This window comes from Lissotriton vulgaris, chromosome 6 (genome assembly GCF_964263255.1).
Source record: "Lissotriton vulgaris chromosome 6, aLisVul1.2, whole genome shotgun sequence".
NCBI lineage: Eukaryota > Metazoa > Chordata > Amphibia > Caudata > Salamandridae > Lissotriton > Lissotriton vulgaris.
Window position 1 is genome coordinate 1,306,588,019 of NC_141694.1, and position 17,131 is coordinate 1,306,605,149.

Consider the following 17,131-nt stretch of genomic DNA (forward strand, 5'->3'; position numbering starts at 1 on the left):
ATCCCAAGTGAAAAACCTTGGAGTGGTGTTTGATGACGACCTCTCTTTCCGACCCCATGTTCTGGGGCTATCTGGGAAATGCTTCGGCATCCTTAAGATGCTCAGGAAATTCCTCCCAGTGCTCTCCCTGCAATATCGCAAGACGGTGGTCCAGGCGCTTGTGTGGTCTCGTTTTGACTACGCAAATGCGCTCTTTGCAGGCCTGCCTAAGTACCTTCTGTCTAGATTGCAAATTGTCCAAAATTCGGCGGCCAGAGCCATATTTGGCCTGCCAAGGAGAGCCAGTGCCTCCATTACTGCTAAATAGGCTGCACTGGCTACCTATTTCTAGCAGAATCAGGTTTAAAATCCTCACGCTGGCTTTCAAAGCCCTCCACTCTGTTGGCCCCAACTACATCAGGAAGCGCATCGCTTTCTATGTTCCGCGGAGGATGTTGCGGTCAGCCGATTTGGCCAAAATGGTTGTACCTGCTGTTAAACGAGCCCGGATGGGAGGTCGGTCTTTTCAATATGTGGCAGCTCGTATTTGGAATGAGCTCCCTCTCTCCCTCCGTAAAGCTAATAACCTCCTAGCTTTTAGGAAGGAGTTGAAGACCGTGCTCTTCTCCTAGTAATCATTGTGACCGTTGCGTTTCTGTCTTTTGTATCTAGGTTTCTCAGGCCTCTTTGCTAAAGCGCCGGGACACCCCTTGGGGTAGCCGTGCGCTCAAAAAGTACGGCTATAACATAACATAACATAGCATCATCGTGACGTATCGCGTAGCCGCGTCCACGTGATACGCACGGCGTAAGCGCACCCGGAAGCACTCGAGCGATTACGATCGCGCAACGTAAACATTCGACGCGTTTACGCGACGCGATCCGGGGCGCGCGCCGCGTAAGCGCGTCGGTCATGTGACCTGAAAATAACACTTTTTATTGCTGCAGAACAGTTTTGGTTTCATAATGATGAAATCCCTGGTCTTGTGACCTGAAAATAACACTTTTCATTGGTTCATGCCTTTTTTTTCCAAATGATGAAAGACCCCACCTTTTTTCCTTATTCTGACTTTGTCCTTCGACTTAGGAAGACCTGTTTTGCAATCTTTCATTCATTGAGAAATGGCTACAGTAGCAGCAGCAGCTGGAGCATCTGCACCACCACCACCACCACAACCACCAAGAGGACTACCACAAGATTACATTGGTGGTCAACAAGAGGAGGAAGAGGAGGAGGAGGTGGAGGAGGAGGAGGAGGAGGAGGATGGGAGAAGATGGCTGGAAGAACACAATACCCCATACCAGCCAGGACCACACATTGTATGGGAGTTTTTTTTCGATTCCAGAGGGCAAGAAAAAAGTAAATGTGGCCAAGGTGACTTGCCTAATCTGTGGCATGGAACTTTCAAGGGGGAACCCAAATAAAAAATATTCTTTCGGAAACAACACAATGATTAGACACATGCAGCGCAGGCATCCGATCAACTATTCTGCTGCAGAGATGAGGGAACTGGCCAGTAACCCTCCCCTATCTACAAGCACCACCTCTAAAAGAAAGCAACCCACTCTGTCGGGACCAGAGGCAAGGGAGACGATCCCTTGCATTCAGCCACGGTTTGCGGATTTCCGAATAACATGTATTCATTGTGGTAAGACCATCTCCTATGGTGAACTGAGCATAAAGCTCATCGTCCTTACTGGGGACAACCACAAATGCCCCAAAAAACCCTAATTTTTTCTTTTTTTTTCTTTTTCCAGTTGAGCCATTTTCAATTCCCTGTTTTTTCGTTTCTCCCCATGAAAAATACAACAACAAAAAAACTGTTCAGAAAACCCAAAAAAGTATAAAAAAATGTTAAAAAAACAATAAAAAAAATATAAAACTGCAAAAAGAAAAAAGAAAACAGTTCTTTTTAGAACTACCTCCAATTTATTAAAAAAGGCTACATTTTTAAAAAACTCTGTCATTCTTCCTTCCTTATGGGCCGCTCCCCGGTCTGGTCCCCTGTGCGCGTGCCGGGCACTCCCCCCCCCCGCGCAAATCAAAACAATATATATATATTTTGCACAGCGGGGCCCTTTTATAGCCCCCACATCAAACCTAGGGGGTCAGCAGGGGTCTACCCTGCCTCCTTATGGTCATTTCCCCCCTTTTTTTTTCCACCTCTTGTGTCTCTATCCTACCGAGACACAAGATGGCGGCCGGTCCGGACTGTTCGAATGTTTATCGGCTTTCCGTGCGCACCTCGCGTATCGCGCACTCTGCGCTCCCCGGTGCGCGTACCGGGGCGCTGCCATAGATATATATATTTTTTGGAACCTAAATTACTCCAAATCCACTGGAGCACATATCTTGAGACATAGCAAAGGCACATCGGGCTACCAGTCCCTACAATTTTGCCAAGTTTGGTGGAAATTCATTCAGCCGTTCGGGCTAAAAGTGAGTTCGACCCCCCTATGGAAATCAACATGGAGAAAACACGTTTTGGGACCCCCTTTTATCTCGGCCCCCGCTTGACGAATCCCCCCCAAACTTTCAAGGAAGGACCGTAGCACTGCGAGGCAAATTTGAGGAACTTTTCAGGCAGATTCGTCAACCGGCGCCAAAGTTATTCACAATAGAATTTTGAGATTTTGCATTGAAAAAAATCCTAACTATAACTACCTACTGGCGACCGCCAGTAGGTAATATATTTATATATATTGAGATTTAACGTAAAAAAATGTTATATAGTTTAATAGTTTTTTTTCATACTTTTTCTTATACTTTACCGGAGGATGAACTCTACCTATGTGGCAATGACATTTGCCTACGTGTGAAAAGTTAACAGTGGTAACTTTACACTTCTAAATGTAGCTACAATACCCAGTCCCTCAACCCTTCTAAAAGTATTAATATAACTACAAAGTGTAAATTTACACAGTAGTATTTCTTCACATTTTAATTTCATTTTGTGAATTGTGCCATGAATATCTTCTGTAAACCTAGTTTACCATTGTCTGCGGTGAGACATGCGTGTTTTTGGAATCTGTTTCTGACAAAATAGTCATTAACTTCCATTGGTTTCAGAGCATCCCATTAAGACGTTGCTATATTTTGTATAAATCTAATTTTTAAAATAGTGTCTGGCAGTCCATTTTCAGAGCAGGTAAAAAAAAATAACAAAATGTACTTTATTTATTTATTTATTTATTTTAAGGTTTTATAGAGCGCGAACTTGACACATGAGGGTATCAGAGTGCTTACATATTCATAGGGTAATACAGAAGGAGAAGACCAGTACATCAGAGAGCTTACAGGGTCGAGGGGTCATAGGGAAGGCAGGATCTCACATAAGTACAGTACTTGTGTAGGAAATAATTTGCCTTTAATGGATCTTTCTTAATTATTGGTATCAATAAAAATGACCAGAAAACTACCGCCCTATTGCTCTATTAGACATAGAAGCAAAAGCGTATGCAAGAATACTATTGAAAGAACTAGAAGCCAGGGCAAAAGATAACAACATCCGTCCCCTCTTTCAATCTAGTTTTATGCCTGATAGCTCCACTACGAAAAACATTTTAGTATTGGGTCACCTGTCACACCGAGCTACACAGCCAGCACAATTACCTCTCTTCTGCTGTTTTGTGGACTACAGTGCAGCGTTTGACCTGGTGGATCGAGGTAAACTGTGGGGAAAACAAGACTCATGGGGAAACCCCCAACAGCTTCTAAAGGCAATAACAGCACTTTATCAGGGGACCTGGGTCTGCATAAAAACCAGCCAATCTACTGTAACAGCTGATGTTCCAACCAACAACGGCCTGAAACCAGGCTTTGTCCTTGCCCCCTTCTCTCTTATCTTTACACAGCAGACCTGGGAAAAGCCCTGGAAGGCGCATGTTGACTAACACCAAGGCTGGGGAAAGTGCGGCTCCAAATCCTTCAGTATGCCGACAATATTGTAATAATGGATCGCATGCAAACTGGTCTACAGAAAGAAATCAAGAAATCTGTAACCCAGGTAATAGGGCGCTCTGCAAAATAAATGGAAGTTACAATACGCCAATATATTTCTGGTGCTTCTAGGAGGAGAGGTGCGGTCACCAAATACCCACCACAACCCACAAAGTAGGTCTACAAAAGTATACAATTCTCCCAGAGCACTCCAACTTGTATTCAAAACAAAGTTTTCAAAAATCCAAAGTATAAGTCCAAATTCGGCACAGTTACAGATCCGTAGTCCATATAATAATCAATAACTCTGATCCTTTCAATCAAGGTTGGTTTAATTCATGGTAGTTCTTGTCTCCAAGTTCATAGTTGTTCACAGACAGTAGTCAGCAAAATAAGCAGCCAACACGTGTTTCGTCGTGTCAATAAGCACACATTGACTTCATCAGGGCTGCAAATCATAATATAAATGAACATAAATATAGTTTCATATAGATACATAGTATAACTAAACTCAATTTAGTCATAAGGAACCCGTGAAAGAAAGAGTGAAACCAACAATAACCAATAAAACACATCACCCGAGTAGGTGTACATGCCTCAAGTCAACCTTCACCAAAATAAGTGTGAATATCACAGAAAAAGCAAGAGCTGTCCATCTAGCTCCCTTCATAAATACAATAGTATATCATCCTGCAACCAAAACGTACGGGTCAGTGCCCAAAAGAGCCCATCTATGCGCCTCTCCAAAATACCTTAACATATCACCTTTCCATTAAACAGCCGCCCCACTTTATTTATACTAATGTAGGTTGAAATACACCCAATATTTCCTACTTATAATTTTAACTTTCGCCATCACAAACATATATGTGATTATTCGAGATTTACCGTAATCTCAATGTCCATCGCCAAATTCTCTTTCCATCTGCTATTTAAATGTAAAGTTTCAGTATAACATGCCGATCCTAAAATCAAAACATCCCAGGATCTCCAATTAGTTATTAGAAATCATACTATCACATATTGTAGGGATCATTCCGTCACATTCATGCTCGATTAACCCCATACTCCCAAATTATGTTCAGAGAGCAAGTCTTCTTCACTATATCCACCTAACTCGGTTTCTACAAATCACGATCTAAAGTAAACATTTAAAGGAGAGAAGGTGTACTTAGTACCAGAATCAACTTAGAGTACCCATTTTACTGGGTTTCGTAACAGATATTATTACACAAACCAATATCTTTTCGCGGGTCCGTCTATCCACAGTTACCGCTCCGTAATCGGCGTCCTACACCAGCGCCATCTTAGAATACCTATTTAAAGTGTTTTACCATCCGGCGCCATCTTGTAATGGTTAATCGCGTGAATCGTATAATACCTATATTTTACAGCATACTGAGTAATTCATACAGACATCCTCTGTTAATAAACTACTCCCACATGATTGAAATCAAAATTAGTAACTCAATATCGGTATCCGTAATTTCCGTCTACCGTAGATACAGTGTCACCTTCAAAACTCGTAACATTGGTTTAGCTCCGTGTAAATTCTCACAATACCAATCATACACCACCAATATCCCTAATTTGCATCTATCGCAAATATAGTATCACCTCTGATTCTAATAGGTTATGTATTCCTATCTCGTTATACTCATAGCCCGACAGTCTTAAAACACCGTATAGCTTTCATAATACTACTAACGCGATAGTAGGTTGTATACCAATCTGCTAATGCACTTAACTAAAAGATTGTCAGTGTCCCATATAGGCAGTACAATTTCCGCGTTGAATTTAGTCAAGAACTTATATGCCTGTTATCCGTACCTTTTCTAAACAAATCATCTCAAAGTGCTATTATAATTAGGTTCCCAAAGCCATGTCATACGGAAAGATAAAAAAGACAAGAAATGAAAGGAAAGTTGTATAAAAGCAGAACAGGAAACGAGAAATAGAAATACAGTTATTGTTTCTCAAATAGTATCAGTCAAACTCATACACAGTATTGCCTAATGCCACAGTTACCATGTATATTCAAAGATTGAACAATTCACATAAAGTGGCCATATCATCCCTTGTTTCATTAATCCATAACAATTTCATGTGTACTTAAACAGATTTTCAGATTAGGCTAACGCGGTTAAATCCAATTGTTCTACCAAGACCATTACATCAAATACAGTTCTTGTTACAAAGCACATTACATCATGTAATAAGTATCGTACTCAATCATTTCCCAGAAAATATTGATACTCATGGTCGTTGTTCAAACCTAGTACCACAGCTTTCAGTTTCATCAACCACATAACTTCATTTCTCCTCAGTTTCAGCTGTCTATTACCTCCTCTAGGGTCTGGGTAATCATGTCCGATTCCATGAAAGCTAATGACATGCTCCTCCCTGTTATCACAATTCCGGACGGCATGTGCCGCAATGGGATATCTTGTATCCCCATTTTTCCAGGCTCTGATATGCTCCATTATCCTGTCTCAAAGTCTCCTTATTGTGCTGCCCACATATATTTTACCACATGAACAGACCAACACATACACTACATATGTAGTATCACAATTAATAAAAGTTCCAATCTCATATGTATCAGATCCATTGTAGCAAAAGCTTGTAACTTTCTTCTTTGCCCATCTACAGGAGTTACAGCGTCCACACTTGTAAAAACCTTTCATCTTATTTCTTAACCAAATCTCCGACCCCCCAATGGGGTAACTCGGACTAACCGCGTTAGCAAGTGTGTTGCCCTTTCTAAATGTAATGCTGGGTCTTTCCCCTATAAAAGGCAAAAGGTCCTTATCTGCCCTCAGTCAATGCCAGTACCGGTTGAGTATAGAGTAAAGCTTGTAGCTCCCAACATTATAATGTGTGATCATACGAATTTGTTCCTTCTGTTTAGTATTTTTCCTTTTGGGTAAAAGTGTCTGTGTCCTATCAAGGCCACATGCTCTTCTTCTTGCTTTGTTTACAGTGTTATGTTCATAACCCCTTGCTTTGAATCTGTTCGAGATATCGGACAGATTCAACATGAAGTCATTCTCCTCCGAGCAATTTCTCCTTGCCCGCACCATTTCACCGAATGGTATCTTATGAATCTGGCTTCTCGGGTGACAACTTTGTGCATGCAAACCTGAGTTGCAACTAGTTTCCTTTCTGTATAACCTACTACACAGTCTACTGTCTCTTATGTATAGTTCAATATCCAAAAATGAAATCCTCTCCTGATTATATTGTGTAGTAAAGCTTAGGTTCACATCATTATCATTGAGATACATAAAAAATTCTTTTACTATGAACTTGGAGACAAGAACTACCATGAATTAAACCAACCTTGATTGAAAGGATCAGAGTTATTGATTATTATATGGACTACGGATCTGTAACTGTGCCGAATTTGGACTTATACTTTGGATTTTTGAAAACTTTGTTTTGAATACAAGTTGGAGTGCTCGGGGAGAATTGTATGGTCTACAGAAAGCCCTAAATGCTCTCCACAGGTATAATCAAAAGAACAACCTCATGGTAAACCAGGAGAAGACCAAGATAGTCATCTTTAGTAATTACGAGCCAAAGAAAACAGCTCAATAGTACCTAGGCGACCTGCAAATTAAAACATGCACAAGTTACAACTATCTTGGCATCAGGCTATCAGAAGGGGCAAAACCAGTGGCCGATCTAAAACACCTAGGAGGTAAGGGGCTGGCATCATTTACAGTCTGAAATGCCCAAAACCAGCGACTTCACAGTCCGACTGTAGAACCCATCCTGAAAGTTCTTAGAGCAAAACTTGTTCCCTCTCTTAATCACAGTCATCTAGTATTTCCCAGCTCTTTCAACAAGTTCCTTATCAACCTCCAAATCTCTGCTTACAAGAAGGTTCTAACTCTTCCGCCGACAAACCAGTTGAGCCAGAGTGAGACTGGAGATGGGAATCGCCTGCTCGGATATCAATTGCTCAGAGGACATAATACAACAGTACATTAGTACTTTGTGTGCCTCAGCACCCTCACTGAAAGCTCAAATTAATACAATTTTTGAAGAGGCTGGTTCCCCATGGCAGGTACATTTGACAGAAGCTACAAGTCTACTTGAAATAGAAGTTAAAAATCAGCATAATCTGAATAACCAGGAAATCCCGGCCACAGCCTGGACAAAGACGTACAGGTTAAGAAAATATCATTTGAAAGTGACCTGGAAAGTTTACACTGCCAACCGAATCTTTCTACACTGGACGTTTCATATATACTTGGAAAACCTCAGCCATACTTTGAGCAAACCTTGACAGTGCTGGCCCGAAAAGAATCACCTACATGAGACTTCTCGCACTGCCCATCGTGGACTTCAATCCATCCTGGGCTCGGCAAAACAACTCAACTGCTTGTCGTCTATGTAACTACCAACGTGAATCTTGGCTTCACCTGCTGTGCTGCTGCTCAAAGATGGCAAGAGAGCGCCACTACTTGGTACTCCCAATTTGCAGGTCTCACAGCTTTAGACACTGCAGAGAAGTCTCAGCCCTGTGCTTCTCCGCCAACATAGCACAAATTGTGGTCACTAGGGAAATTCATAGAAGCAATTCGGGCTGCACTGACACAAACCCTTAAAGTCACAAGCTGCAATTAGTTGGCCACCAAGCTTGAGTGACAATGACCAAGCAGCTTACAAAGCAAAATAACAGTCCTGTGCCCATAACATAATCAGAGTCCTGCTTTAGATTTCTCTCAACACAAACTCCAGGCACACAAGGGAACAAAAGCGATCAAGACTAGAGGACTAAACCAGCATGTCAGACAAGTCAACCCACGTACCCTGCACCGAAACGAGGAAAATCATGTTGTTTTATATGTTTAGTCAAAACCAATGCTGAGGCAGCTGACATAAAGTTTTTGTTTAGCTTTGTAAATGAACACTAATTTATTGGGCAAAGGGTTCGCCTAAAGGTCGTGTAAACTGGGTTCCCAGACGTAGATGCCATCCTTACCCACCAGCACTTTAGTTCTAGTTCAGACTATTGCTTTTGCGATTTTACAGTTTGTAGTAAACCTAGTTACCCGAGTTGGAGTGCACTTGGCGGTTATGAATTCAAAACTTTTTTCTTTTTCCTTTCTTCTCCACACATGGAAAATGTAGTATATTTTAATGATTTTAATTAATTGAAAAATTAAGAATCAATCAATCTATTGGTATCAACGGGTTCGTTGCAGCTACTTATGCACTACTAAATTAAAAATTTGCACCAATGCACTGCCATAGAAACAGGTTGATAGTTTTTATGTGCATCACTAAATGTGTCTTCTCTTCTAGGGGACCAGGTCGCAAAGTATTCGGATCTATCCTATACGTCACCGCTTCGAGATGTTGCCTTTCATCCTCTTGAACACATGGTAGCCTTTTGTGCCTTTGGACAAAGCCAGCCCATACTTGTGTATATTTATGATCACAAAGGTGCGTATTCTTGCTTTTCCTGAAACTATTTCAGAGAACAATTGAACTGTTGTTTTCAATTAAGCTAGTCTTGAAATAGTATTCATTGGCAAAGTTTACTATCAAGACCAATTTTTCCTAAATTCTAAAAGAAATGCAAGTGAGAAAGCATCATGTTTTTGTGTGTGGCTGCCCTTTGTGGTGGTATGATGGCGGCGGCAGAGCTATTATCTGTATGTTGAGTTCTTATGTGCCAACACAATCCACATACAAAAAGAAAGTGAAGAAAAAAGGTAACCTAGAGGTGACACAATAACAGTTATGCACGCTTCATGTTACTGGCATCTGATCATAGGGAAAACAACCCTCTCAACCCGAATGTTGGTTTACCTGTTAAAATTCCCCACCTAGATGGTGGGGGCTTTGGGGTTAAATTTGGGGAGCGACAGCAGATGATTATCCCAATGACCAGATCGCTAAACTTCGTTCTGTACTGCAGGATGCCCTTGGTTGACCCAAGGTGACGATGTACCTGCCCTAGGGCTTTGCCAACCCTTCACAATCTGGCCTATCTGTTTTTCGGATACATAGTTTTACCAGGTAACCCATTTGTTGCAACTGCTGCCATTAAACTCCCGTACAAGAAAAACAGTGGTCGTAGACTAACGTAACAAGAAATTAAGTCGTAGCATTGAATATTTCAAGGGATCTACTTCCAAAAGGCACATACAGTGTTATAGTCAATCGAAAAATAGACAAAAGATCAATCTTTGAGGCCACTATAGTAATGATTAATAACACAATTTATTACTCAATCAAAAATTATAATCATTTCATAGAGCCCACACAGTTAATTCAGAAAAATATATATGTACATGGTTATCATCAGAAAAAGGAGGTGGGGTTGTGTGAAAGATCAGTGCTCTTGTGAGAGAGAGTAAAGAAAAGAACAAAGAAAACAGTTGTTACCTACAAACGGAGATTCCAATATTTTCAGCATATTTTCAAAATCCAGGCCTGCCCCTATATGTACAGTTTTATGTAATATTCTTAGTTAGACTGTTGTTCTCACAGTGTAACCTTATCTGTGTTACAGGTGTAGGGGGTCAGATGTAGGGTGCCGGCCTATTTGGGGGGCGTCGACGTTTCGACCCTGTGGTATAAGGGTGAATGTAGTCCTCAGCGGCGGGTCTTCCTCAGGACGGGGGCAAGGGGTGTCTGAAAATAACCCAGAAATTTCAGATGAAGTTTTCCGTGCTTGATGAAATAAATCCAAGCTAAGGGTGCCTATGTATGATTGAAAAGTGCCTTAGTGAATAAGAAATGGGGCTCGCCAAGGAATGTTCAGGTGAGTAACCAATAATGGATTAGTCCTACATCGGTATTAAATTCTGTGGTTGGGTTGAGAGTGCCTATGTATGATTAAAAAGTACCTTAGTGAATAAAAAGTTATAAACAGGGCTCACCAAGGAATGTTCAGGTGAGTAACCAATAATGGATTAGCCATACATCGGTATTAAATCCCCTGGATGGGTTGAGAGTGCCCATGTATGATTAAAAAGTGCCTTAGTGAATAAAAATACATAAAAAGTTATGAAAATGGGGCTCAGCAAGGAATGTTCAGGTGAGTAACCAATAATGGATTAGTCATACATCTGTATTTAATCCCGTGGTTGGATTGAGAAGACGTTCCCCTGTACTGTTGGAAAGCAAGAGACGACGTTTAGACAAAACAATTCAAACGACATGTACACTAACTAAAGACAAACATTAAACTCGGTCCGAATCACCCGCTGTGTGGAGAGACGGCGTGGGGGCGTATTTGGTCGTAATCATGAATGTCATAAACCTGTCAGAGAAAGGAAAAGATTCAATTGGCTGACCGTGTCCCTGTTAACTGTGCGCTGCCAGCAGGTAAAAATAGCGGTTAATGTCCCATCAGGTTGGAAAATACCTTAGTATATCGAGAAAAAGCTTCCGAGGCGAGCGCCGCATCCGTCGGCCTCGCTGGTGTGGAGACAGAGTGGCGGTTTCAACCGGTATAAGAAGCACCGTGTGCATGCGATAACCGGGAGCTCAGGCTGTGGCTTGATGCGCTCACAGAAAATAAAGAGTAAAAAGACTCAGTATCCGGTCTCGTGGGATATGGGGGCCCTTTCCCAAAAAATCACGGCATGGCAGGAGTAATACATTTACAACATAGTAAAAGCCCCATTGTGCCTAATTAGAAATCACAGAGTGACAGGAATAATTACAATAATTGGCGTGATCAGAAGCTCGTAAAAAGCCCTATTGTTGTGTTGCCAAGTAGAATCACATAACACATAAAAACGACAATGATATTTACAGTACAGTTAAAAAGCTGCGTATGATGGAGACCATAAACAGATGTCTCTAGTCATACCCAAGAAAGGCAAACAGCTGTATACGGCGGAGATCATACGCAGATGTCTCTGGTCATATCAGTGATTAAACGTGCCCTGTGTAGCGGAGATCCAACATGAGGTCTCTAGTCATATTCGCTGTAAATGACGGAGATCATACACAGATGTCTCAGGTCATATCAGTAGTGTAACGCGCCAGAAGGACCGACTAGTGGGAAACACAACACAGATGTGGGGTGTGCCAGGTGGATGTAAATAGCCATTATTTAAGATGCCGATTTGTCTAGAAATTTCCTCCTGTTCGTTAAGTCCCCTGTTCACAGTATCAAAAATGTGGATCCACTTACATTCCCGGACACTCAGGTGTTAGCAAAGTTCCCACCTAGTGGGTTTGTCTGTACTTTTTCAATTATCCATTATTCAAATAGCCATTAAACTCCCGCTAGCAAGTCGCCCACACCAATTCCTGCACTTCCCTAACCCATTGGCCCTACTAACTAAATGCATGACACATGCTGCTGCAAACAAAATTTCTGTTAACTCTGCCTCGCATCAGTATGCCTACCACTCTGCTTTAATGGGAACAAACTGAACTGTTAGTAAGCTATTTTCTCTTGGAAAATACCCATATGATGGGAACACGTTTGAAAAAAGTTCTCTTTACTTATGTCCTTGCGAATTATCCATTCCTATCCGTACTCATCAAACAAGGCTGTCTTACAAGCCCTTGCATGGAACTAAGACCCCATAGCAAAAAAAACCTTTAAGTTGAAAACATGGAGTGGTAATTCTTGAAGCACTCGCCATGCTCGACTAGCAATTGAAGCAAATACTCTCCAGTGTTTGACTTAAGACATGAATGTCTGATTCCCTGTGGTTAATGTGGCAACCTGGGATACTGCAGTGCCAGAAACATTTGGACTTCTGACATACCACTTTCTGCCCTGCATGTGCTACCTCTGTGATAGCCTCTAAACCAATTGGTATTGGTTTATGAAATAGTTCCTGCCTTGCCAGGGCCCTTCTAATCTCAGCATTCTTTTACCAGTGGCATGCTGTAGGGTTCATATAAACGAAGAGGAAGCTTCCAGTTGTTTGATAAGTTTATTACTCCACAAGAAACCCTGCACTACACTGCAGTCTCTTCTCAGTATGCCTCGAAACAGTCACCCCTAGAATACTACATGCCCCACATTTTCTATTCCAGACCACAATGACAATCCAAACATATGCAATGACAATGAGGTAGGCTGTAGCGACAATGCAGTGAAGCACATGTCAAACACATAATAATACACTACAACTTAACCTACAACATCTCTGTTCATCAGTAAAAACAAAACAAAACAAAAACGCATAAATCTTACATTACAAATTTCTTTGGTAATACACTTTTCCTATCACATTTAACTACAATTTTCTTTGCAGTTTCACTGCTCCCCTCTTTGTGAATCTGATTTATCTGAACAGAATGTGTTACCTTGTCGATCCTGTCTCTTTGTAAGAAGTTCTATGAATATGATTTAACACCATTCCTTTCACAGTCGTTCAAACATCCACACGTAACATGAAGCTTAGTGGATTTGATTGGAATGGCATTGCTTAAATTCCACCAACCTCTGTTCTTCAAAAATACAGAACGTTTCCCTACCTTTTCCACCAGAAGAGGCATTTGAAATTTGGATAGACCTTTAGGTACCCATCCTGTTTTATCAACGAGAACCCAGTCCCCACCCTGAATTATTTTCTCTTTTACTCTATATTTTTGTTCATAATAAGGAGCAGGGAGGCTTCACCATTTGGACCTCAAGAGAGCTCTAAGCTTTTGTATTGGTCTTTACCAAAGAATACCAGGTGGACAATCAGCTCTTTATGGAGTACTTTGGAGTGAAAAAGGCAAGGCTGTGCAGACGAGAATCATCTCCCACTGAATTGTGCTATGTAGTAAGATCTGCTATGTATTGGTCAAAAAGCATCCTTCAGAATTACTTTGTGGTTATTCTACCAAGGCCAAAGCTACTATCACTGCATTAGCATGCAGAGAGACCCTGTACTGGACATTTGCCTTGTGGATACGGGGGTATCCCTCCTTACGTTTGTGAAACACTATTGTCTGGACAGTCAGGTTTGAAGAGAGTTGCATTTTCTCTACTCAGCACTTAGTCCTTCAAGACTTTCTGGTTGGAGTCCATTCACAGATCCACCTCTGAATAGGTACTTTTTTTTTTATCTATTCAAAGTTAGGTATCTTTGCCTAGAAGTCTCTATTAGAAGAACAGTCTCTCTAATGCAGTGATATTGTTGCTTGAGACTTTGAATACTAAAGTGATGGGGGGACACTGGACATTCACAGAGCAACCAAGTTGCTCCTGAGGGGATTTGGAATTAAAACTCCTGGAGTTAGAACAATCATGCTTGAAATGGGCAGGCCAGTCCAGAAAGAAACAGTAACCAGAGAAGAGGGAATACATTGCTACAGTTAGAGGTCGTAAGGTTTTATTGTTTTCCACATTTATGCAACTTTATATAAGAGAAATGAGCTACAAGGAATACAGAGGGAACTCGCAACCTTGAACTGTGATGCATCACTGTGGTTTCCCACACAAGTTAAAGTGCCCTGAGACGGCAGGTCCTAACCCTGGTTTTAACATTACTAATGGTACTGGTAAGACCGTTTGTTACAGCAATATAATTCGGAGGCTTTTATTGAGCACTGCATTGTCACTTCAGTTAAGGATAGTAGTACTACATCTTCTATAAAAAAAGATGCTTACAATATTTTCCCTCCCTAGCTGTAGCTTGTCTAAGATAAGACCAACATTATTTATGAACAGGTTCCACCGACGGGGAATGCATTGGTGCTTTTTCCCACGCCCTATCCAATATAAGTTAGGCAGAATTTGGATGGTGTAAATGTTCCAGGGCCTCAAGGAGATTGTTGGTAGACCCTTCTGTCAGCCACAGAAGAGCTTGATTGACCAAATCAAATACTGCCTTCAGGTCGACAGGAGGTTGTGTACCGGTGCACGTTTTTCAGTTGGGAGTATTTTATACGAATCCGGAGAAACCTTGTTACCTGCTCAATAGTACATGGGCCCTTCCTGTTGCCTGTCTGTATCCCTTTGAGTACATTATTTCTGTCAGCCAAGTCTTGTATTTTGTTTATGAGAACTTCCCCGTCCAATCAAATAGTGAAATGAGGTGGTGATTTGCTGGCTTCAGGTGACTGCCTTTCTTTTTTAAGTTCAAGTTTATTGAAACCAAAAACATAGCATAAAATACAAAGTATAATACATTCAAGCAATGAGAGGCATAAGAGGTATACAGATGAAATTTAAGAAGGTATAATAAAACGGAATCAATAAACACCTATAGCTAAATCATGAGAAAGAGAAAAACAAGGAAGGGAAAAGAAATAAAAATAAAAGGGAGATGAAATATGGCAATTCATAAAATATAACATTGTATGCAGATAATGAATGTAAATAAAAAATGTGTGAGAGACAGCAAGCAATAAATAAGCATTAAAACTGGTAAATCGAAATAAAACAGAGAAATAAGCAAAATCATGGTGGTTTGCGAACATCATCAGATGGATGTTGGTAATTAACAGTATTAACTTGAGGAGAGGGAGAGGTGTTGGAAAGGTAGGTAGTGAGAGGAATCCATAATATGTCACGTTTAACAGTCAGTGAAACGGGGGTAACAAAGTTGGTATCTAGTCTATGATGAAAACAAATAGCATTCCACCAGGCTGAATAACTAACTTTAGTGGAATCTTTCCAATTGGAGGTAATGAGATGAAATGCAACGGCCAAAAACAAGTCAAGCAACTTATAGTGAGAAGGGGAGAGTGGTAAATCAGGGGACAAGGAACCTAAAAGGACATTGGGAAGGGAGAAAGGGAGTGTAAAACCAAAAATCTTATGTAAACGAGACCAGACTAGTTTCCAAAAGGAAGCAATGCTGGGGCAGTGGAACAACATGTGAAGTAAATCTGCATGTGTACAGGAACAAGACCAACATTTAGGCGAAAGATCTTGGGAGAAAGTGGCTAACTTCTGCGAGTAAAAAGTAGACGATGATATACAAAGTAAAGGGTTTGAGTGGTATTAGCAGCTCTGGATGTTTTGTGTATTTTTAACCATAGCTTATCCCATAGAGAGATGGGCCAGGATACTGATAAATCCCGTTCCCAGGTCAATTCAGTCTTCGACTTGAGTCGGTGAGGTGAAGTCATAAGACATTTGTAAAAGTGAGAAGCGGGCGGGGAAGAGTCTAAAAGTGGGCGAATAGCAGAGAAAGAGGAGGGTATTTCAGAGGAAGAGGGAAGAGTTTGAAGATACTGAAGAAGAGCAGGAAGCAATAGGTCATACTGTTTCCGAAAAGAAGCAGGGAGAGAAAATTGAGTTTGAAGATCTGTAAAAGAGAGAGGAACGTTATGGGATAGAAGTTGGGAGATCCAAGAGAGACCTTTGGATTGCCAAGATTTCCAATAAAAGGAGCGATTCTTGATGCGAAGTAACTTATTATGCCAGATAGATTGATGAGACAAAGAAGTAAGAGAGGGCTAAGAAGAGGGTAAAAGGGGAGTTAAGAGATGACGCGAATGAGCAATAACAGGGGACTTCAAGAGAGAAACGTTGGCTGAAAAGGCAAGAATCTCTGAAAAAGTAAATGGTGAAATAAGAGATTTCTCCAAAGTAAGCCAAACAGGAGAGTAAGTGGGAGTATCCGTGGATAGCCAGCAAGAGGTCTGTTTAAGGATGAAAGAATGATGGTATGCCTTAAAGTCTGGAAATTTAAGACCTCCAGATTGTTTATCTTTTTTAAGAGAGGATAAGGCGATTCGAGGAGGCTTATCTTTCCAAAGAAGTTTCACCAAGAGTGAATCTAGCCATTTAAAATAGTAGCAGGGTATGCGGACGGGAATCATGGATAGAGAATATAAGACAATAGGAGCTAGCATCATTTTGATGGAGTCCAAACGACCCCACCATGAAAGAAAAAGGGGATGCCATCTAGTAATAGAGTCACTCAATTTCTTTGTGATGTAATCAAAATTAGCCTTCAAAGTGTCTGATAAGGAAGGAGAAAACCATAATCCTAAATATTTTACTTTAGTCGACTGCCAAGAGAAACCAGTATGATCAAAGTAGTGACGTTGACATAAAACATTAAGGGGTAAAACTTCACATTTGTCACGATTGAGACGGTATCCCGAAACCTGTGAGAAGGCATCAACTTGGAATAAAAAGGCATGAAGAGTGGACTCAGGGTTAGAGCAATAGAAAAGAATGTTGTCTGCATATACCGACAATTTAACTTGATCGGGACCAGGGTTGAAACCAGTGATTTGGGCATCTAGTCGAAGTTTGGTAAGAAAAGGTTC

General features: G+C 41.1%; 1 protein-coding gene across 1 annotated transcript in view; it reads left to right on the forward strand.

Moving 5' to 3' along the window:
• AHI1 (Abelson helper integration site 1) overlaps positions 1 to 17,131 on the forward strand; it is a 665,760-nt gene that overhangs the window by 380,129 nt on the left and 268,500 nt on the right. The window contains exon 17 of the mRNA XM_086925781.1: positions 9,236 to 9,376. Coding sequence (XP_086781907.1) covers positions 9,236 to 9,376 — 141 coding nt within the window. The remainder of the gene's footprint in view (positions 1 to 9,235; positions 9,377 to 17,131) is intronic.